We start from the raw sequence: 23902 nt of genomic DNA on the forward strand, positions 1-23902 counted from the left end.
CTAAGGATTTATACCCTGTTGTGCTCTTACCATCACTGTTCAAAATCTTTTGATTTTGTAAATATATGACGCCTATTGGCGCTTTAAAAGAACTACTTTGAGCCTCCTCTCTTTTGTTTGCCATTGTAATGTCTTGTACATACCAATCTAAATAATTTCAATATATCCTGCTGAGATATTGTTGCATCATTTTGAGGAGGGCCGCTCTTCCCAGCAGCGTCGGTGGTAGGGAGCGCCAATGCTTGATGTCACGTCGAAACCGTGTTGGGGGTTGTGTAAGATTTACGGCAATGAAATGTGCTCTGTCAGCTGTTACATATATCCCTTAATACTTGAAACCACTCTCCGCTATCTTTATCACATTCCCCCCTTGGAGGCCGTAGTGGGGAACCCTGGAATACATAGGGGTGTGACTTTTGCCCAATTGATGGTATACCCGGTGGCCCGCCCATATGACTTACATATATCTAGGAGACAATTAATTGCGCGTGCCAGAGATGCCAAGTACAACACGATATCATCCGCGTATAGGGAGATGCGGTCTTCCCATCCTATTGCCCATTTCAAACCACGGAAAACCTGTTCTTGGCGTATCCAGGCCGCCAATTGTTCTAACACCAGCGCAACAGAAGTGGTGAAAGGGGGGGGCATCCTTGTCGTGTCCCCCTCCCCAGCGGAAAGGCGGTCGATCTATGGCCGGTCACACAACCTGCGCCAGTGGTTGTGTATACAGCAGCTTGATCCAGGCGCAAATCTTGGGACCAAATCCCAGGTGTCGAAGAACTGCAAATAGGAAGGGCCATTCTACCAAGTCAAAACGCCGTTCTAGCATCCAGTGATAGAATGACGGCCTCTTCTTCTATAGTGGAGCGGCGCGCGATGACACCATGTAGCCGCCGCACATTAAGGGCGATATTGCTCTTTGGCATAAATTCGTATTGGTCCGGGTGTATTACTGTGGCTAGGTACGGCTGCAGCCTTGTTTCCAACACTTTTGCCAGGATCTTTGCCTCGGCATTAATCAAAGAGATCGGTCTATAGGATATGCATTTGTGTGGTGGTTTGTTGGGTTTATGAATGGCCACTAGTGGCTAGTCTCTGATCTCTGGGTAGGATCCCTTTCTCTAAACTGTCAGTGTACCTGTTTAGTAAGTGTGGTACTATCTGCGTTGTTGCTTTTATATAGCTCAACCGGAATTCCGTTTGGCCCCCATTGCTTTCCCTGTGTGAAGTGTGGCTATCGCAAATGTTAGTTCTTCAGGAGCCAAATCTTTTCCGAGGGCTGCAACCGCAGACGGTGCTAGTGAGGGCATAGCTATATCCACGAGGAAGTCCATATTGAACCCGTGAACGTTTTTGTATTGCCCTAGCCAGTGAGCAATATTAGCTTCCCGTGCCTTTATCCCCTTAACACTTTACATTTCACCTTTAGATGTGTGACTTGTGTTCCCACTATCTTTCGGCAGCTTGCGCCTCTTTATTCTCCATATGCACCCAAAATGTGATGTATTATACCGCATAAATTGTATATATATATTTTTTTTATTTATTTATTTATTGCCGCACCATTTTCAACCCTGCCGCATACTGTAGCCCAAACCATAGTTGCTGCTTATTTATCTTATGCAACTAACAACTACTGACAAAGCCAATATACCCGACTTATTTTCAGTATGCTGCTACTTCTTGTATCATCTCTTGATGCAATGACTGAAACAGCAAAGTACAGGTCATGCGCCACACTATGCTAAGCACCCACTTTTGTGCACGTAATTTAAGCCACGCCCTTTATTATATTAGCCACGCAGCAGTTTTCGCTGCTGTACTATCCCTCACATTTAAGAAATGAAGGCGTTATATGGGACTGTTAGGGCAGGACTATGGTATGGCAAGTTCGTGGTGGTCTTGTCTTTGTAAATGCAGGAGAGCTAATAAACTCCCATGGAAAGAGGAGATACACAAAGACAGGCAGGCTGTGAGGACGGGGGAGGCAGCCTGTGAGGGAGGGCGCCACTTGCAAGGAACAGAGGGCATGTGTGTCACCACCAGCTGCCGCCTGCATGCACATGCCACCGCCCTGGTGTGCCCACAGGCACCCTAACCACCGTCTCCCCCATATTGGGCCTACACGTAGAGAGGTAACAAGTGGATGCTGAACTATCAGCAGGGGTGACAAAAGAAAAGGAGAACGGGGAAAGGGACATTGCCTAACTGGTGTTGATATCGCCCTGGCCCCCCGTAACCCCAGAGCTGGAGATGCCCACGTCGGCTGGTCTGGAAAGCGGAGCCTGGCGATCGGCAAAACCCAATTGCTCCAGTCACTCTACCAGTGGTGTAATGAAACTTGAAGGGGCCCCCCTGCAAAGATCATGGAGGGGGGGCCCTTATGCTCCAACCCAGGCAGGAGCTCTGGGGCTAGCCGCCCATGCACGGTGCCACAGTGGATCCCCTGCAGCTCGGGCCCCCCGCTCCACGGGGGCTGAGGTAGCTATTGTTCCACCACTGTTTCCTATACACTGACATACATATTAGTCATTGTCTCTATGTGTGTGTGATGTAAAGTGCTCCGACACCCTCCACTGGTATCAGAGGCACTATAAAAGAAATGAAATACATGTGAGAGAGGGGTATTGGCCAGATATGGGGCACTTTTTGAAGGTGATAGTGAGGGAATCATTGAAAGGCCCCAATAAACATTGTTGTAACCTGGTGCACTGTAATGTCACCATTTACTATGCTGTAAACACTAATACAATTTAATGTATAATTAAAAACGTGTTGTAGAATGCACCATTTTTTTACATTTTCTTTGGAGGGGACTACTAAATGGCGTCAATTGAGATGTGTATCAAACGACACATGGCAAATACTGGGACTTGTGGGGCAATCTCCTGACTGAGCAACATGACCATCGGTGCTGCTCTATCTTTATAGGTAAACTGGATCTTGCATCGAACGAGATCTCTTTCCAGACCCCTGCCCCCTTCAGCGACGGGTCCATTCATTTTAAATAAAAGGGTGAGGTGTCTGCTTTGAATGTGAAAAAATCCCTCTTGCCCTCAAGATGTGTGTACCATTTTTTTTTAAATGGGCGTCTGATAATACAGTTTTGCTCTACTATAAGTAACAGGAGATATTAGTAAACTAAATACTTGGCATTCATTTTTTCGACTTTGGAGCAATGAATAATTAGGTTCCCCCTATCGACCTTGAAACCTGGCACTATACCATTGCAGGCTCACACACACGCACACTTCAGCAGCGCGTGATTTGTTCGCGGAAGTGTATTGCACACACCTCGACGCTTGTTCTTTCTCCGTCAGGAGCACGCGCCTCCCTCCCGTCCCCGTGTGCGGCGCTCGTGTTTTGGCATTTTTGCGTGTGCTTTTAAAGAAGGTTAATTAGTCTTATCCTTATCCTGAAAAGCAATAGATGATCCGGCAAGTCGGTTCATAGTGTTAATTTACTGTCCCATTCTGGAGCCCGGGCATGACCCATCCCGCCCACCCCTCCTGTGGTGTCCTGAGGAGGCGATAGCTTGCGTCGCCAGCAACAGGACACGAGGCCTGGACCGGCAATAAAACACTGGGACACAGGTATGCTGGTTGTGGTCCGCCGCCGTAGCCGTTCTGGCGTACGTGCGTGCGCGACCCGCTTTTATTAGCGCACATCACGTGACCTAATGCGTACGCCTCCGCGTATCGCTTCAGTGTCACGACATCACATTCCTCCCCAACACACAAAAACTTCAACAACTCAAAACTTGGCAAGGCACCCTGGACCTAGAATAACTCCCTGCCCCGGAGTCTACCCGTTACCAGCCTGCACAATTACAATGCAATCAAAATCAAAACAGTCTTACGTGACATAGTCCTTAAGGCGACAGGAGGGCTCTGGATTGTGCCTCAAGTTGTACCTGGACACTCCTCTCATCGGCGATTCACCTGGACCACGACCCAAACAGTCACTGTTAGCACCGCCATCACGGCCCACAGGGTCATCACTTCCGCCTCGAAGGGGCACCTCGGACTGTTGGATGGGTCGCAGGGGCTCAGTGTCACCAGATGGGGAAACGGCTCCACCCCCCGCCTCATCCAGGGACACAGCTGTGGTTGGTTCCGGCAGAGTCTCCACACTTCCAGGGCTGTCGCAGGGCACCCTTTGATTCGGGCTACCAGTCCCTTGGGACGGCTGAATTCTTTTGAAATATGATACATTTCGAGTTACTCTTTCCCCTCTCCGCCTGGCTGTTACGCAAGTGCCTTTGACGTCTTCCACGGTCCACGGCTCCTTTTCGAACCTCAGCCGGAACTTGTTTCCGGGTGTTCTGTGTTTGATGAGCAACACGTCACCTGGGACAATACCCGGTACCGCCGCTCTCCGTCGGGCATCAGCATGCGCATACGCCCCTCTGCGGCGGGTATCAATAGCGTCCGGGGCTTCTGGTCGCCATTCCGGGTGATGTGGTATCGCGTCCATGACCACCCTTCCCATCAGCAGGCAGGTGAGCGGGAGCAACTCCTGTGGTGGAGTGTGGCGTTTGGCGGTAGCTTCGGAGGAAGGTAAAAATGGCTAGCTCCAAGGACTGGTTCTTGTCATGAGCGATACGGATTACCTTGTTGAGGGTTCTCATGAACCTTTCTGCTTCTCCATTCGCTTGAGGCCATCGGGCGTGATTCGCCGACGACGAATGCCCAGGGTCTGCAGGTACGTGGCGAACTCCTGACTCTGGAATGGTGACCCATTGTCTGTCCGGATCTCTTTCACTAGTCCATGGGTGGCCATTATTTTCTCTAGCTTGGGAATTACCTCACTGGTGCTGAGGGCCGACAGTATTTCTACTTCGGGATACTTCGAGTGGTCATCAATGGCAACTAGAGTATGTCGTCCGTCCGGCAGGCTACCAAAATCCACGCTTATTTGGGCCCATGGGACTCTCGGCCGATGTTCCAGAACGATGGGGGCAGGCCTGGGTGCTTCTCCTGTGACCTGATAGGCAGGACAGGCACGAACTGTTGTTTCTACTATCTCATCCATGAGGGGGAACCAAACTTTTGTGCGCAGTCTCGACTTAGTTTTCACAATGCCTTGATGGCCTACATGGGCTAAGTCTACCATCCTCTGAGTTAGCGACATCGGGATAACAAGTCTGTGCCCCCTCAGCAGGCATCCTGTGTTGTCTTCGGTCAGTTCATCCCTCACATGGTACAGGCTGTCCATTATCCGTTGCACCATGGGCGTCAGGCTCTTCCATTCTTCTTTTGCTCGGGTCCAACTATTGCTCTGGACGGCTTGCTTGGCCCTCTGCAGACACTCGTCCTGGCTGGTGGCATGTTGGAGACTGTTCATGGATACAGGTATAGGGCACGATTGAGCCGAGACACATCTGACATACTCCTCGGTGTCGGCAGCTTCTTCCATTTCCTGGGGGGTGGCCTTCCGAGGGTGGCGAGAGAGGTAGTCAGCCGGGTTCCGTGCCTCAGGCTGGTATTCTATTTTGCAGTTGTAGTTTTGTAACTGGAGCATCCACTTCTCAATTCGCGGCAGCGGTTTCGTAGAGGTGCGATACTAGGGGTTTGTGGTCAGTTGACACCACGAATGGTTTCCCATACACATACAAATGGAAATGATGACATCCCCAGTGAATTGCAATTGCCTCTTTCTCTATCTGGGAGTACCTTTGCTCCGTCTCAGTTAGTGACCTGCTGGCGAACGCGACCGGAGCCCACTCATCTTGAGGCGTCTTCCGCTGTAGGAGAACAGCACCCAGTCCGACTGCACCAGCATCCACAGCAATCAACGTGAGCTTGGCGGGGTCAAAGAATGCGAGCGTGGTTGCTTCTGAGAGCGCCTCCTTGATTTCTCCGAACGCCCGAGCCTGCTCGATGCCCCACGTCCACGGGGTGGACTCCTTCGTCAGTTCTCTCAGTGGAGCTGTTAGGTTGGCCAAGTCTTTGATAAACCGTCCGCAGTAGTTGACCATCCCTAGAAAGCTTCGAACTTCGGTGATGTTCGTGGGGGCAGCCGCTTCTTTAATGTCCTTCACCTTGTCGGGATCGGGGTTTACTCCCTCCGCCGAGAAAGTGTACCCAAAGAACTGCAGTTTGTTGCACAGGAACTCGCACTTCTCGCGATGCAGCGTGAGGCCGGCCTCTCGAATTCGACGTAGCACTTGAAATAGTCGCACATTGTGTTCTGGGACCGTCTTTGCGTGGACCATGATGTCATCACTGACGTGGATTGCCCCCGGGATCCCGGCGATAAGTTCCTGAATTACGTTCTGAAACACCTCGGCGGCACTCGATACTCCGAAGCTCAAACGGGTGTACCGCCTGAGTCCTACGTGTGTTGAAAACGTGGTAATGTTTCGGGAGGCTTCATCCAACACCAGCTGGTGGTACCCTGACCGGAGATCCAACTTCGAGAACCACTTGGCACCCGCCATTTCCCCGATGAGGTCGTCAATGGTAGGAGTGATGGGGCGCTCCCTCTTGATTGCGACGTTGGGGAGCCGCATGTCCACGCATATCCTAACTGCACCTGGCTGCTTAGGCTTCCTGGCCACCACTATGGGAGACACCCACGGGGTAGGTCCAGATACCTTTTCGATTATTCCAGCCGCCTCAAGCTTCTTCAGCTCTTCCTCCACCAGCGGTCTGAGGTGGAACGCTATCCTTCGGTGTCGCAGTGCCACTGGCTGAACGGTGGGGTCTATGTGCAGGTGGATCTCTTTGCCACAGAACTTGCCGATCCCTTGGAATACTTCTTCAAACTCCTCCAGGATGTTGTGCATGGACTCTTGGTGCACTCCGAACGCAAAAGTCACTACCCCTAGGTCTTCGGCTGCCCAGGAGTATGCCCTGGCCCTCCTCCGTGACATAGATATTGGACGTGACTGACCGTGTTCCGTGAGAGATTGTTGTCTTGAACCTTTCGCACACTTTCAGCGGTGCCTCTTGACCATACGCAAACACCGTTATTGTTGACGGGTGTAGAGCGGGTTTCGGGTGCATTGTGCTGTAGAGGGTGGCAGCCATGATGTTGATGCTGGCTCCGGTATCAACAACTGCGGTGATCTCTTGCGACTCTACCCGGACGTTGCACTGCGGGAGTCGTCGTGTCTTGCGCATTGCAGTGCCGATCATGAGGATCCTATGCACTACTCTCTCTTCTGCGCCATCATCATCCATGTCGCTGGCCGCCGGCTCTCTTTCCTCAATGGTGTTCACTACTTGGCGCGGTTTGCGGTACCTTTTTGACCGACACACCTTCTCGAAGTGATTGAAGCGACCGCACCCGGAGCATCTCTTCCCTCGTGCTGGCCATTCGGCCGCGGCATGTGGTATACCCCCACAGTACCCGCATGACTTTGGTTGTTCTGGAGTGGTGGCTCCCGCCCCTTTCTTGTCCCATCTTTGTTTAGGCCCGGCGGACACCGCGTTGACTGACACCGCATTGACTGGCTCCACCTTCACTGGCGCTTGAAGAGCAGCTTCCATGTGCGCGGCACGCGCTTTCGACAGCTCCTTCGTCCGACCCATCGTTAATATCTCCGCCAACGGTTTGCCAGACTCCTCCAATATCCGCTCTCTCAACTTGACTGACGCGCACCCCTGAATTATTTGCCCTCTTATTTCTTCCGTTTCGTCACGGAAACCACAGGTGGCTGCTAGGTTCTTGAGGCGGGCATGAAACTTGTCCAGCGATTCCTCTGGGAGTTGGCGCACCTGTCGAAATATGAATCGCTCGTAATCGCGGTTCGCCATTGGTTCGAAGTGTTCATTTAGCGCGGCTATCAGCGTCGTGTGAGTTTTAGGGGTAGCTTCAGCGAGCGTCTTGACGATATTATGAATGTCCTTACCCCCGAGGTGAATGATCATTGCGCGCTTTTGGTCCCTATGGACTTTAGTGTCCTCAAAAAAGATGCGTAGCCTGTCTTCCCAATCCTTCCATCGGGCCGCCACTGCGGACGGTGACCCCACTACTGTGAACGGTTCAATTGGTGGAATGTTCGTCATGGCGCGCGTGTGCTGCCTCCGCTAGGCGAGACCTGGTGAAGAAGTTGGTGTGCCTCTGTGGGTGTGTCTCCCCTGCAACACTCCCCTTCCACGTGTCAGGCAGACAAGTCCTGGCTTGGGGAAATTGGACGCTCCCTCCCAGGCGCTGTTGGCAGTGTAACCCCTCCCAGGGCCTCAGGCACTTCAGGCCTTTTACTCACGGGCCCCCAGCAGTTGGGCAGGTGCGCAGTCCTCCTCGCGCGCGGGCTTCAGCGCTCAGGGCAGTCACTGCGAGGAGCGGGACACGTGGCAGGCAGCCTCGGGCTGTTTCATACGCGGAAACGTACGCCGGCGCTCCGATCTTCCACCGGGCCACAGTCACGTGGGGCACAGCGACGGCCGCACTGCCGCGCTCGGGGCACGACGCGCCGGCACTCTCCAGCGGCGCCGCACCGGGGACAGCAACGGGGCCACACAACGTCCCGCAGCGGCACGAGCACCGCGAGCTATGTACAACTCGCAGCCGCCACTCCCGCACGCAGCACGAGGGCACACCCACCCTCGTCGCCACTTTTGTGGTGTCCTGAGGAGGCGATCGCTTGCGTCACCAGCAACAGGACACGAGGCCACAGGTATGCTGGTTGTGGTCCGCCGCCGTAGCCGTTCTGGCGTACGTGCGTGCGCGACCCGCTTTTATTAACACACATCACGTGACCTGATGCGTACGCCTCGGCGTATCGCGTCAGTGTCACGACATCACACCCTCCCTCCCCCAAATTACTCCTCCTGGACGCCATCCGTCTGCCCCCAGAACCCACAAACCAAGAGCGCCATGCCTGCCCCTTTTCCACCCTCTTGCGTAAGTGAAGGCGCTCCGGACCCAGTCCCCCGAGAGCCCTGTAGGGATCGAGAGCACCATTTATTTAGTGCATTTTTATAAAGCGCGGACATTACCCATAGGTGTCAGAGCGCTCTTTCGCAGGCAAAGGCACTGCGGCCCCCGAGTCTCCTGCGTGGACCCTTGAGAGTCCTCAGCGGAGCAGGGCTACACCGCTGTTCTGCCGCGTTCGTGGGCAGAGCCCAACCACCCCCTCAATCGTCCTGAATGCGCCCTGGCCCTGCCAGCCTCTGCACCTGCCATCCTCGGGCTGCCTCTCCCATATTAGTGCAGAACCTACCACTAAATGTCATGTAACATCCTTATACGCTCCATTCATTCATTTTCAGAAACCCCCGGTCGAGCGTGGGGGAATAAGGGGGGGGGGGGGAGGGCAGGGCCTGCATACTTTGCGCACACACTCCCTGACCCCCCACGCCCATTCACGCCTATTGTCCCCCCCATACGAAGGTGACCAGCAGCTCTGCATCCCTGCGCCGAAAACCCCCCAGGGTCAGAGACAGGGCCCTCTCCACGCAGCCCCGCCTCTATCTCTCCTTGCGCAGTCTCCCCCCGTGCCTCAGTGGTGTCCCCGATCAAAGACGCAACAAACAGCCGCTGGGGCAAAAAACACCCCCACCCCGCCTCAGCTTAAACGCGGCGGCCCGCTATATACCAACTCTCAACTGCCAGCTGCCCGTGCCTCCTCAGTGCCTCGCACCTTAAGGCTCCCCCGTGCTCGTGCTCCACCATCATGACGGACCGCCACCCTCCTATAGGTCTGCCCCTGCAATAACCCCGCTCATTCTCGCACCCCCACCGACCTGCAGGTATCGCAGCGGAGCCTGCCTCCCTCCACCCAGCGCCATGCGCTGCCAACCGGCACCGATCCTTCCCGCCTGGCACCCTCCCCTTCCCATGGCTCCCCTGACCACCCCCACACCCGCCCCTCACCTCGAACAATGCAGCAGCACCTCTCTTCTCCGTAACATTCCCAGGAGAAAGAGGGTGTTGCGACCCGTGCTTCTGCTTTAATACCCCGCCACCTCCCGCAAAACTCTGCCTTGCTGTTTGCAAATTGCAACACCTTTTCCCTGCTTCTTTTATTCTCCCAGTGCCCCACTTCCGTGTTGGCCTGTGCCACACTTCCCGTGTTATTTTTGCCCCTTTTCCGGTCTCTCCGCGTGCCACACTTCCTGTCCTTTTCTTATCCTTACCTCATCCTCTTGTCCTACTTCCGGCCACACCTGCACCCAACTTCCTGCCCAGCCCCTGTTCCCGCCCCGCTGCCCGCATCCCGTGTCCCAGCTAGGAGTCCAGCCATGCCGGGCTCGGGGCGCGCACAGGTGTCGGTCTACCCGTCGGGCCCGGAGCTGGGCGCCTCGCTGGCGGCGCTGGTGTGGCAGGAGGCGGGCCGGGGCTCGGGGCCAGGCGGGCGCTTCTCGCTCGGCCTCTCGGGGGGCAGCCTGGTGCAGATGCTGACCCGCGAGCTGCCGCGGACCCCCCAACCCTGTTCCCACTGGCTGCTGGCTTACTGTGACGAGCGCAGGGTGCCCTTCGAGGACCCCGAGAGCACGCACGGGCAGTATCGGGTGAGCGGACAGTACCAGGGCAGTAGTAGGATGCAGGGGTGAGATAACAAAGCACCTGCTGAGCGAGGGATGCAGGGGGCAAGCATGGATGACTAGGATGAAAACGGGGCACACATACCGAGGATGCAGTAACAAGAACAGGGTGGACCGGGTAAGGGGTACTCGCTGGCTGCTCCGGGCGAGGTGTGTGTTTATGTTATAAAAAAAAATCAAGTTTACAGTCTGCTGTCACCAACTCTTTTTAGCATAAATGCAAGCGCCATTAACTTGGGGATGTGGGTGCATTTCGTTTCCGAGGGACCTTCAGGTGCACCCTCTGGACAGCATATCTAATTCTGCACAGAAACGGTCCCGGTACGAGGACAGCCCATGTCAAAACCTGGTAATATAATAACAATATCAGCTGCAAGAGTGAACAATAAATCAGCAGTCATTTGTTCCGAAGTCTCCTAGACATTATTGAGGCTCGCGCGTGACACTGCGTTATGACCTTGTTGGTTATTATGAAATTATTGTCCTGTTCGGTCCTCCCCTTTGACCTGTAGCTGTGAAGTATTTTCCCTTGCGAGCTCGTGCTAACCACATGCCCATTCGAGTGGGAGGGTAGAACGGGTTAAGCACCGACCTTTCTTGTATGTAGTGTCAGTTTAGGGTGTGTTTGCATGTTTTACTGCTATTCAAAAATTCGTTTCTGGCGAGATGCAGTTGTGCCGAGTTTTTGCTATGGTGATGTCTGGTCTGGTGGACTAATGCGTCCACTGTGTGGGCCTTTGTTCGACCCCACTGTCACGGGTTCGAATCCTAGCGAGTCCACTCAGCCTTTCATCTTTCTAAGGGCGATAAAATGAGTACCTTTGAGATGGACAACAACAAACATATGTTCTTCGGCGCCAAGATTACCCTTGGGTGAGCGTGCGCTTGATAAATACGCGTTATGTATGACTTGGATAGAGCCTTCTGTCGTCGACCTGTCGGGATGTTTGGTTGCACCAGCAGAAAGGATTCTATTTCAGGTTGTTCTCCAGGGGCCCTCCTCGTGGCAGATGATGTTTTGGGTTCTTTAGAGAGTAGTCTATTTTTGTATGTACGTCTGTGTTGCTCTCAGGTGGGGTGTTCTGCTGCTGCCGCCGCGAAGCTGGCTCCCTGGTGGTACTTTCTCGTGTGCTGATGAAACAGGTGTATGCTAGGATGCTGTTGAGCTAGGTCTGCGGCGTGCTCTGGCTTGTCAGATACTTTTGCTTATGGATTGATGTTCAGTGTTGGCTGCATAACGTCATCTATTGTTGAATATTTTATTTCGGCGCTGCACTATTTCCGTAACACGGTGGTTCGTTTTGATGCTTTAACCGCACAGATTGCAGTGGCTGCAATCCCGGATACTCCCGTTGGCCAGGCTACGATGTAACTGATGGAGTAAACATACATTGGACCATTGGGGTGTCTTGCTGTACATTCAGACCTTACGTTAAATGCACTCGTCAGGCTAAGTCCCTATATAAAAGCGGTTTTTCTGGCAAGAGTGCGCCTTTATGCTGGAAGTACATTTTATACTTTAGTTATGTGAAAGCGTAGTTTTCATTTCAGAAGGAAGTAATTGAAGGGGAGGACGCTTTTTACTTTAAATTAAGTGTGGTTGTAATGTAAGTTGTATGTTACCGTAAAAGACTCCCAGATCTGGTTGCAGCCCTCGTTGCTTGTATTTTTTTAGCATGAAAATGCTGCGGTAAATGATGTTAACATTTAAATGACCATGCATGTTAATGCAGTAGAACTTTTCCAGTGTATCTGCTGTGCTCTATGTTTTTAGGTCTGGCTTAAGCTTTTCTTTTGCCTCATGTAATTAAAACAGAAATCATCATAAGTAACAAAGACTCGCATGGGTGGTGCTGGAGGTCAGATCTCTTCGTCCATGGGCCTGTTCACGTGTCCTCCACATTTTACTTCCTCCCACCACACTGTACAGCATGACGCAACAAGGTTATGTCACTTAAGCAATTGGCTACGTTACACAATGATTAACAGCTTTTTTTGCTGATCATGTGTGCCTGTCTGCCCTAAAAAGGGCATTTCAGTGCCACAATGGGTGGGCCAATTCTTAGCCAGTCAGTTAGTTGATTCTTTATAGTTTAATCCATGTGTGTTTCAACTATGCTTTCAGGTTACTGTAACTCGAAACCAGTATTAGCGTTCTTTTTTGTTATTTAGAATCAAATTTGTCCACGGTTTGCATTAAAATGGTTTCTGCGCCTTTTGTAAGCGCAAAACCTGTTTGGAAGCACCCCTACTGTTCTGTAAAACTTAGATGCAGTGTTTTTTCATTTTTATTTTAAACTTTTATTGCAGGTATATAGCTGCCCCGTTTACACAGCACTATGTTGTTTCTTTTCATTTTTATGTGACATATACCTACAATTGAATAAGTAACAATCTCCAACTTGTCGTGGCCAGATTTATACACTTGGTCAATGCTTGCTTAAATGTTTTTTGTGTCAGTCTGATCTTGGGTCGGTCACGCACCTTAACCTAGACTTCTTGAACTATCTAGTTGTGCCTACCCATCCGTGTTCTGTTGTCACTGCATCTTCTGTTACAGCATCACACCCATGCTTATTGTCCTAGCCTCACTTGTGGCTGTTGCCAATCATGCCATGTGGTTCCTGATTTGGTCACGTGACAGTAGTTTTGGCTTTTTCTTGCATGTGTGTTGCATGTAGACTTGAATTCAATTATTTTAGTGAATGTTTAGTTTTTAATTGTTGTTCATTTTTTCAGACTCATCTCCTGCCCAAAATCTCCATCCCTGAAAAGCAGGTGTTAACGATTAACCCTTCGCTGCCAGTAGAAGAGGCTGCCTCTGATTACAGCAAGAAGCTAAAAGAGGTATTAACAGTTTACTGGGTAATTGGGCTACCTCCTGCCACCCTGCCCTTTCTTACAAACCATCTCTCCAGAGCTGTGACGTTCTCATGTTTGTTTTTTCCTTGGGCCCTGCTTCTCTCATTGCTCTTCAGTTGGACAAGCATGGTTTCACCTGTGCCTTGAAAACCAGCGCATGGCTCCCTCGCCCATCTAATGTTCTCTCTTTGTGCTCTTGTTTTGTAGGAGTTCCCTGGCCAAGAAATTCCTGTCTTTGATCTCCTAATTTTGGGTATGGGACCAGATGGACATACTGCCTCCCTGTTTCCAGATCACCCGCTTTTACAGGTAGGAAGTACTGCCACTGTGATTTTACCTGAAGGCAACTTGTGTGCCTTTAAAACTGAATAAAATAGTTTTTCATCGAGAAGTATGTTTCAAGTTCATTAAATTACCCGGTAGTTCAACAAAATGTATCCTCTCAGTTCGGTGCAATCCGAGACCTTGACTGGCAGATACTGTAGTGACCTATAGGAATCTGTAGAGGTAACTGCTACAGGTCTGAGCGGAGTGAGCCATCTCAACCACCATATGCAATCACAGACCCTGACAATGAGTTGTAGATCGCCACTGATCCTCACTGTGGTAGTGTCCAGGCTTCTGCGGATACTCGCAGATCCTGTCTGCCTCTGCAGCTGGACAGAGACCTGGAGGCGGAACCCTGGATCTTCCACAGTGGGGTGTCGGCAAATAGACAAAGGTCCTCGCGGAGTGAGCAGCTAGTGTGGCTGTGCCTAGCTGCATATCCCTGTTGGCTCCCAGTTCCTTTGGTGGTTACAAGTTTTCATGGAGTGAGCTGCCGGTGCCTCCTAAGATTACGGGTTCTTTTTGATCTTTTTAGAGTAAACAAACTGCATCCGTAAGTCTTCATACTCACTATATACTGTGTATATTCTCAGAATTTGCATGTCTTGGTGTAACACTATAAATGGCAATTTCTCCACTTCCCTTGTGCTCCCCAGACATGAACAGAATGGAGCCTTTCATTCTGTTTGTCTGCCGTCCCCACAGGCCTAACTTTTTGACATTTGAAAGTTTGTTTCCATTTTCGATCTTCACTAACCGCCTGGCATGTGTGAACTTTAAGACACTCGAGTATTCTTCTGTAAACATTGTTTGACAATCAGCAACATTTGTTGCTTTTTAGGTCTCGCTGGCTATCGCGTAAGCAATCGCTCAGCGAGACTCTAGTAAAGGGCTCCCAAATGTGCTCCCAAAAGCGGATTGCATGGCGAGCACGTGCACAATCACGTGCATCGTGCCGCCATGCAATCCGTTTGGCATCCTACTTCAAATGGTCCGCGCCCCCGCCAAGCGCGCGCGCGCCACGCTCCGCCGGGCTTGTCTTGTTCTGTGAAGCTGTCTTTTGCACTTTGCAAACCTTCCATTTCAAATTCTTTCTTAACTGCATTCACCCTATGTGAATCTTTTAAGCTTTCCAATTATGAGCCCTTCTCTTAGAAACCCACCCTCTCTAAAGCGCCCATCAGAGTGCCTGCACCGTCCATGACGATATGTTTTACGATGCTCCCAATTCCCTCCAGAGTCTGCCAGTGTAAGATATTGCCTGTTTTTAATCATTTTAATAGTGCATACTAGCCATAAGTTTACTTGAATTTCCCTGGGCGTCTTTCTATCAGCGAGTAGCAATCCTAAAATAGTTTTTTCTAAAAATAGCAAGAAAAAAAAAAGATTGTTAGTATAACAGTATTATTTGGTTATGAATACTAAGTGGAAGGTACAGTCCTGGTATTAAATCTGAATCCAAAAATAAGTCGAAACGTCCATTCAAACAGTACTGTTTCCTGTGTGGGACTATTCACTTCCGCTAGCACCACGTACTTTATTTCATAAAAAACGATCTTTTCTTTTATTATTCATATACAAGCAACAACTAAACAGACCAATCAACGTGTTCCCTTCCTTAAATGAAAATATTTCAGAGCAACTTCATTTTCCATTACTTGCATCAATGAGAATAATTTAGCTGGCGTCAATGAATGTGTCCATTACACTTCAATTGTAAATTCGAAATTATTTGCTTTTCACATATGCACCAATCTCATTAAAGACCAGTGCAGGGGGATCCACAGCTGTTATTGAGCCGGATTGGACTCCCCTCAATGAAATATACTGAAATATCCTTTCGGATCAGAAACCTGCAGAGTGAGCGGGCGTTCTTATTTTCACTTCCAGCTGGGAGCAAAACAAAGGCCTCATTTGAATGACCATCAGCTGTCACTGATTCTGGCTGGGAATTGCCTGGAGCCCAATCCCTAGATTACAATGCAATGGAATGAAACAAAGGTGCACAGCTTGTTATCACTTAAGAAGTGTTTAACAGACACTATGATTTGAAGGCGGGTTTTTGGCTTGTTAATACAGTGGCTGGGAATAATAATCCTTCATTACCACCCAAAGTATGCTTATTTGGCTACGGTTCTAAAACCCATGACCTGGAGTTTGCATGCAGCTCCTTGATGTTGCTTCATATTTCAGTGTGCTGTATTGGAAGGACTGCAACTTTAGAACTGCAAATAACAAAAGTAACTTTGTGCAAGATCAGCTTCTGAGTGCTCTTTCGTTCATGTTGTCTCCCTTTGTAGTTTTGGCATGGTAGCCAGCTCTTGGCTTATTTAATATATTTTCTGCATCAGTGTCAACAATAATTAGCGGTTTTCATTATGAAACACCGGTTTCAGCAATAGCTTGCCTGCACTGACTATGGGGTTGTTGTATACCCGATTCATTTTTCCTAATTTCAGCATCAGGACAAAGGCCTACTAAACTGAACAAACCTTTCTAAGGAAGATGCTCTGTACATTTTGTGTCAGTGATGTCTTTTCCCACACATCTGCTCCTCAGTACTCTGCAATCCGTGGATGTGGCATGCATTTTAACATTTCTAATTAAATACTGCCTCACTTTTCTTCTAGTAAGATATTATTTAACCAGTCCGTTTGCTGTTTACCTTTGGCACAGGCACTTCTTCAGAAGCATACTGGTGGTCATTCCCAGAATTTCTGGGTTCCCTCTCAAACTGAACTTTTGGCATTCCTGGACATGTGTGCTTTTATGCAGTCACACAGGCCAAGTTGGGCCCTCTGATCTGGTTACCTGCAGCGTTAGCTATGCAGTATTCATCTGCTGACCGTCATCTAATTTGCTACATTCTACAATGGAATGTTTCCTGTGTGTGACACGTTAATATGAATTCAGGAATATTAAAACTAGGCTCCTGTGGATACGGGTATTACCAGTGTTGTCTACACAGTAAATCGGGTTGTTTTTCTACCCTGTAATAAGAGATTATCTTGGGTGATGAGATAGATAAACTTTTGTTCCACTTTTGGGTACGCAGGATCCTGAGTTCTGTTTTGTCCTTGCCCTCCTAGTGATGGTAAGCTGTTCGGCCTTCTGACTGTATGGCCCTTCACCCTCAGTTGGGTAAGAGCCAAATCTTACTGTCTACTTGAATTCTAGATGGTCTTGGATATTTATTTACTTTGCTGTGAGATGTCCACATTTTTGTTCTCAGTACAGAAGAGATTCCACGAAATATGTTGGTTCTTGTGTGGATGACTGTCTAAAAGTTGCCATAGTAAAATACAAAATTCTTTTCAGTGATTATCTGAGAAGCTTTACAGAATGTATCTGGTATCCTACCACAATATGAGATGCCATATCCGAAACAATATGAGACTCCAAAGTATCAACCAACACTATATTGTTAAAGTAAAAATAGTAAATCTACATTTACCTATGTATAACTCCTCACCTGCTTACATTGTCAATATATTCTCACAATAAGTCGATTTGGAGTTCAGAATAGCAAATCTACACTTTAACTACATGTGCTTTTCTTGACAATATAGTGGTAGTCGATATTCTGGAGGGGATATTGCTGAAGGCCCTTATTTTATACCTTGCTGTTATGACATACAACGGTTTCCCCTTGCTGTTGATGCTTTCGCTGGAAATATAGAAAGGCTTGAATCCGGAACCCATAGTGATGGAAAGCTAGTGAAAGAGGTGAGATGTGCTTCTGTGGATGATGGTGTAGGTGTTGTTTTGCTGCTTAATTTTAGACTTTTTTTTATAGTCGTCAGAGCAGTAAAAGTGAGGCACCCAGATGTAGTCTGTAAACGTAGTCAAGACAAGATGTTCTGAAGACGGTGGTAGCCTGAAGCTTCTTGGGGAAAAGCTGGGTGAGGGAAGATGAGTCCGATAATTTGAAAGAGATTGAAAGCTACTGTTGTGACTTCATGCACTTGGACTACAGATAGGCTGGAGTTGTATGTCCTTTCCAGGTGTCTTACATCATCAATCTCGCTGGCAGTGTTCTGAGTTCAGGGGCTATGTCGAACGGTAGGCCTTCCATTATCGACAGGTTAGGATCTCGATTTTGAATGAGTTACATTCAGCATCCATTTGTCTCTCTTCATTAGTAGTGGGTCTAGTTGTCTAGGCCCTTTGGGCTTTCCTGCTTTAGGGTGATCTGAGTGTCTCTGGCAAAGTTGTAGCAGATTAGGTTGATCAAATCAAGACTGGTGCATTTGTCAAGTCCTCCCCTCTCACAATGTTGGAGTGGTGGTTGCCTAGGCCATAATGGAGAGGGCAGTGCCAATAATAAATGTATTGCAATTATGTGTTTTTAGGTCTAGGGTTGCAGTGCACAGCATTGCTCACGCAGCGAGAGACCTCTTGTACGGGGTTCAGAAATCGAGCCAGGAATCGCACACACTTGTTTCGCGCACGTTTTGTCTTACAGGGAGCATACAATGCCAGAGAGCACCTTTCACTGTGCCTCCACCCTTTAGTACTTCTCTACTCCACCCCGGGGTCCTCGCATGCATGTCCCACCTTGCTATGTGCAGATTTTGCAGTTAGAGTAAAATCACATGCGATTTTTTTACCGTGTAGCCTGTACCATGCAACTCTGAATGAGGGACTCTTTCTGTAGATAACACTCGTCAGTCCATACACCAATCGGAATGCAGCACTATGAAACACGTTTACAAATCCTAATGTTTATCCAGCACCAATGTTACAAGCTAGTTCAGAAAGTCTTGTTTACTTAGTAACAGAAAGCTTCGATGAACTGCGATTTTTACTTTATTTATTTTTGCCCTCCCCAACCCCCCCTCCCTCCTGTGGCTCAGTATTGTCACAGCCTGCTGCAGCGGTTGGTACCCAGTCATTATGAACCCCTCAAACACAAACGAAAGGCCTCATTTGATAGCCGATTGGGGGCAGGTGGTACATTTTGACTGCTTGTTTTAGGGCCTGTGATGTCTTTGCTATGCCACACTTGAATGGAGTACATCATTTCAATGATGCCAGCACGCTTTGAACCCAAAACAAGCATAGACAGACGTGTTCTGAGCTATATAAAACAGCACCATCATTACGACCTCTCATTAGACACTCCTCCACTTCCAAGCCCACAAGTGAGGCACACTGCAGAGCAAAGGCTTGAAATTAATTTTTCTCTTCAAGAACACGCGCTGTACATCATCATCGAGAAAGTCCAGGTACTCCCGCTGAGCTTCCCGGAGCTCCTGGTCATCAAAGCCCACCACATCCATTGCTAGAGAACACGACAAAAACAATCGCGCTTTGTAAACCGTTCTCAAATGCTCGAGGTGAGCGCGAGGACGTAACGCTCTAAGTAGGCCCGTGGGCTGCGCGTGCTTATGTGGGTGAACACGGCATTCACTCTAATTGGCCGTTTTGCACCTGGATCACACATCATTTTCTTACCTTGCTTTTTTAACCATTGTTGTTTTGCATTCTGGGACTTGTAGTTCTATGTTGCTATTCCAGAGACAAACGTACAAACACCATAAATACGTTACAATCCTTAGGTGTGTGAGCTCACTGCATTGGAACCAGTCGCACTATGTGATTGATTTTCCCCACAGTTGAAATGGTTCTTACTTGTGGGTATCCATCCATAGTTCAAGTATCCTGGCACGTACGTGTTATTTGGCTGTCCCTGGGAACGAGGATATACCCCCTCCCTATCCACCCCCCCCCCCCCCCTTATCAAGGCCTTTTTTTTTTTTCTATTCAACATTGATTTGAATTCTGGGTACTGGAATTTCAGATACGCCTCTTTGACTTCCACCAAGATAAGTGTTCTTGGCTTATAAGCCTGTACTAGCTGCAGGCGTCACACTAATATATACTCACATGGAAGACATTAGATGAATGGAGGATACATAATTGTAACTGCATTATGGTACCATTATGTAATGGAAAGAAAGGTTCTGCTGATAAAATAAACCACATGTCGGAGGGCAAATTAGATTGTAAACTGCACAGGAACCCGAGGAAGCTTCATTTGGCTATAGTTGACATAATAGTTATGGGTTTTAAAAAATATTTCATATTTATTTTGATGCAGTTTGGAATAAAATAAGACATATTTCTTGAAAACAGGGAAACACTGAACATGCTGTTCAGTTGTCAGAAATAAAGGAAAGTGTTTAGTTATGTTAGTAAGTAAGGGTTTGGTACAGACAAAATGCTATTGTATAGTAAGAAAATGTGATTTTACCTATGAACTGTAGTGCTACATGTCTACATTTATTTGACTGTTTTGACTGGACAGCTGTCTGCAGCAAATATTGTTGGCAATTGTATAAAATATGTATTGGCTCCATCCTAAGGAAGGTTCCCCTTCACCTCATGTTGTTGACTATTTGATATACCATTCCACCTTCCAGGAAGTGATTCTATTGCATAAGGGCTATTTTAGATTTGAAATCAGCATGCGGTTTGATACATCAAATTCTGTACCTACTACAGACGTTCTGCCCAGAAAAACAATTTTTACTGCTTTCTTCCCAGCACTGGCAAAGTCAGTAGCGTAGGCTTTAATGTGATAAACAGCATTTGTGCATGCAGTGCACGTAAGCGTCACACTCTATTATGGTGTGTTTTTTTGTATGTGTTGTCTCTATGACCTACTTTGTAATCACATATCTTTTGTTTTTGTGTGCATTTTGTGCCATAGTGGCATACTTAGGTCTCGCATTACTGAAAATTAGAGCTATTGGTGTTGCATTATTATTTGCAACCCCAAAAGCTCAAACTTAAACTAATGCGAGACCTATTGCATTGCAAATGCTTGTTAGTATTGCAAAGAGTGTTGTATGTAGCATGTAGATTAGGGGTGTCCATGAAGGCCGCATCATGTCAGGGTTTCTCTCGAACCACTACGTAAGTGACTAACATACTCTTCATAGTAGGTACATTTCTCTTTTATGCCTATCCTGTAAATGAAACCTAGATCTGCCCTTCTTTAGCATCCAAGGGACACCTGCTGTAGAAACTTTACACACTTTTTAAAGGTGGACAGAACATGACCACAACATTGGCATCCTGTCTTGCCAACTTTTAAAGAACCTGTGCATTACAGAAGCCCCCAGCATTCCTCAGTTGTCCTGTCAACCACTAGATGTTTTGGTGTGCTGACATTGAGCAGGCTCTCAAATCTAATTTTGCAATTCCACAGGAGACACAGAAAATAGTTGCTGCTATCAGTGATTCACCAAAGCCACCGCCGGAGCGGATAACAATGACTTTACCAGTTCTCAACGCAGCACATACTGTGGTATTTGTGGCAGTCGGCGAGAGCAAAGCCTCCATTGTCAAGGTAGTGTTTCTTGCTAATACTTTTGATAAGAGCGTTTTACACTTGTTTACCTTTGATAAGGATAAATATTGCCCCTAGACAGCTACCCGTTATGTTCTACCTCCGCATCGCTGTCTGAACCCTCTGTCTGCCATGTTATCGCTGAATTCTCAACCCCACCCCTCCTGCCATCTTTGTTGTTCTCCCTCCTGTTCACTTTTTCACCTCATGTCCCTTTTCTTCTTCCCCTCTCCGCACCCCTTTGGGTCACCCACTGTGCCTGCTCTTTGTTGGCACTGCCTGTCCACTTTGTGCCCCCACCCCCTCTATTGCACCTGCCTCCTTTGTCGGCCCCACCCCTTCAGCGCTGTCTCCATGGCACCCCCCACCTGCATGTCTAGACCCTCTGCCCCCCCCCCCAACCTGTCCCTGGTGTCGGCCCCACGCACCTTCCCCCGTCATCCCCAGCTCCTGCCCCTCCACTTGGCCTCTGCTGCTGCCCCTTTTGTTAAACACTGTTTTTTTTACCCCTCCTAACTTTAATTATTTTCCCTTTTCCTGCCTCTCGATTCTTTCCCTCCTATGTTTATCTTCTTTCTCGATTCTGTCCTCTTTTTTTCTCCTGCCAGTCCCAGAAGTTATTTCTCACTCCCTTGCCCCCCACATTGTTCCTCCTCCTCCCCTTTTGTTCTTTCTTCCATCCTTACCCTCATTCTTTCCTTTTCAGCTGATATTTCATACTACCAACCACGTTCAGCTGCTGGTATTTACGTTTCCTATACTAGTTGTGGCTTTTATATTTCCCTCCGATTCTGCCTTGTGCTCTTCAATCAACCACTGATGGCTCTCAGCCACTCCATCCTCTAGTCTGTTCTCCCCACTTCCTGCTTGTGTCGTCATACCTCAGGTTGCCTCTTTTGTTGTCCCCTGCATTGTTTTCCTTCTTTGCCGCTCATTGTCTGTACCTTTCTGCCTCATTGGACCTTTTTACACCCTGTCCTCCATCGCCTATGGCGTTGTTGCGAATCTAACCCCCATCCTCCTCCACCCTCCCGTTACCACCACCATTTCCCCTGGTGCTGTCTCCCCTGAATCCTGTTGGTCTCACGTTGCTCCTCCGGTCCTGCTCGCTTTATTCACCTTTCTTGCCCCTCTTTCTGCTGTGCTGTTCCCTGAGTCCCTGTTCCCTTTGCTCCTTTCCACTAAAGTCTTACCTCTGTGTCTTGTACATGCTCACACATTTGATCCGTATGCACACCACCACGTCCTAACTTAACAACTGTCTTTTGTTGGGCAGCGAATCCTAGAGACCGAGGAAGAGAACCCTTTGCCAGCGGCTCGAGTCCGGCCAGAGCACGGGAAGCTGTTCTGGTTCCTGGACGAGGCTGCTGCCAAGGAGCTGACTGGGCCGGTGGAGAAGCACTCAGTCCTGTAGAACCAGTGATTGCGTCCAGCAGGGGACTGGCAAACCAGAAGCACTTCCTGCCGAACCGGCGCACCACTTGCTGCGGAACGTATCGGACCCAAGGGACCAGAGCAGCAGGCCCACGAGCGGCACTAACCTAGCACTTGTCATTCCGATGTTTGTATGTGTGTATTTTTTACGGATCAGAGGGTAGCACTTTGTGGGGTCACTTTCTGTGTGTGATGCGTAGGACTAGGTGGAGGGAGGGTGGTCGTGTGATTAGGCGCATAGTCCTTCTCCAGCTCAGTAGTAACGAGGGAGGCTGCTGGGAAGGCCTGCAGCCATTTTGTGTGTAACTGTTACTGTGATGTAAAGTGAACGCCAAAAATAAAGTGCACATGGAACGTCTGAGATTTTCTTTCCGGTGTTTTTCTGCACTTCGTATCACTGACCTTAATGTGTCGCATGTATGCAGTACCAAACATCGCCTGACCTGTCCTCTCCCTCGTCTCTGAATATTAGTTTCTTTTGTTGGTCTTATTCCCCTTGGACTCAAGAAGAATTTTAGTGCCTCTGCAGTTGGGGTGTGCAATGTTTGCTTTACTGTTTTTTTTCCTACATCACAAGGGTATTTTCACTGCAATCTGCCCAAAGCTTACTGGAAAATGCATGCAGAATTTCTCTTTGCTAGGTATCGTTCGTGCAATAATCACACACCAAACCACCATTTAGCGTAAAATGCCATTTATTCGGACAGGGTTGCAAAAACAGCTAATAAACCATAACACAACATTTTACAAACATCAAAACCTCTTTACTACGTCATTCCCTTCTTCATCAAACACTTTTCACATCTTGCCAAACGTTCACCCCAATGCCTCATACTTCATTCTTTCCCTTTCACTCCTTCCATTCCCCAATCTCTACTTCACTTTCACTCCTCCAATGAAAGCTCTTTGACTTGTACTTAGGATACCGCACACCGTCTTCCTTCGCCTGCGCACCAGTGCCCACCTCCCCTCCAGGGTGTATCTTCCCGCATGTGACTCTCCACACCACAAAACACCCCCTACTCACCCCTGCAACCTGTCTTATTCTGACAAACTCTGTGCCGGGTAATCATCTCCCCACTCTCCAACATGTGTAGGGTGGGTGGGTGGTCCTTTAAAAAAAAAAATCCCCCACCCGTTGGTACTTAGGAGTCAGGAAGGGCCACCTCTCCTGACTCCTTTATACCTACTCTTCCACTCACTCCTTCACCCTAAATCTAGTGATCTCCTGCCTGGCCCTGTTCGCGCACAAATTATCCTGAGGGAAGACTAGTCTGTGACTCACTTCCCCCAAGGCCCTTCATCATGCAATAATCACACGCCATAACACCATTTTGCGTAAAAGGCCATTTATTAGGACAGGGTTGCAAGCACAGTTAATAAACCTTAATACAACATTTAACAAATGTCAAAACATCTTTAA

General features: G+C 48.7%; 1 protein-coding gene across 1 annotated transcript; it reads left to right on the forward strand.

The window, feature by feature from the left end:
• Positions 1-10032: 10032 nt before the first annotated feature.
• Positions 10033-22837, forward strand: PGLS (6-phosphogluconolactonase). Its single transcript, XM_085654271.1, has 5 exons — positions 10033-10466; positions 13239-13346; positions 13569-13670; positions 20905-21045; positions 22322-22837. Exons 1-5 carry the CDS (start codon positions 10197-10199, stop codon positions 22457-22459), a joined length of 759 nt encoding a protein of 252 aa, XP_085510397.1. The 5' UTR covers positions 10033-10196; the 3' UTR covers positions 22460-22837.
• The last annotated feature ends 1065 nt before the right edge of the window (positions 22838-23902 follow it).

Source organism: Triturus cristatus, chromosome 4_1 (genome assembly GCF_964204655.1).
Source record: "Triturus cristatus chromosome 4_1, aTriCri1.1, whole genome shotgun sequence".
Lineage (NCBI taxonomy): Eukaryota > Metazoa > Chordata > Amphibia > Caudata > Salamandridae > Triturus > Triturus cristatus.

Bases quoted from the DNA above. Each gene is read 5' to 3' on its own strand.
- PGLS (XM_085654271.1), top strand. From the start codon at position 10,197: ATGCCGGGCTCGGGGCGCGCACAGGTGTCGGTCTACCCGTCGGGCCCG. The intron at 13,671-20,904 runs GTAGGAAGTACT...GCAATTCCACAG, and splicing joins CAGATCACCCGCTTTTACAG to GAGACACAGAAAATAGTTGC. The intron at 21,046-22,321 runs GTAGTGTTTCTT...TTTGTTGGGCAG, and splicing joins GCAAAGCCTCCATTGTCAAG to CGAATCCTAGAGACCGAGGA.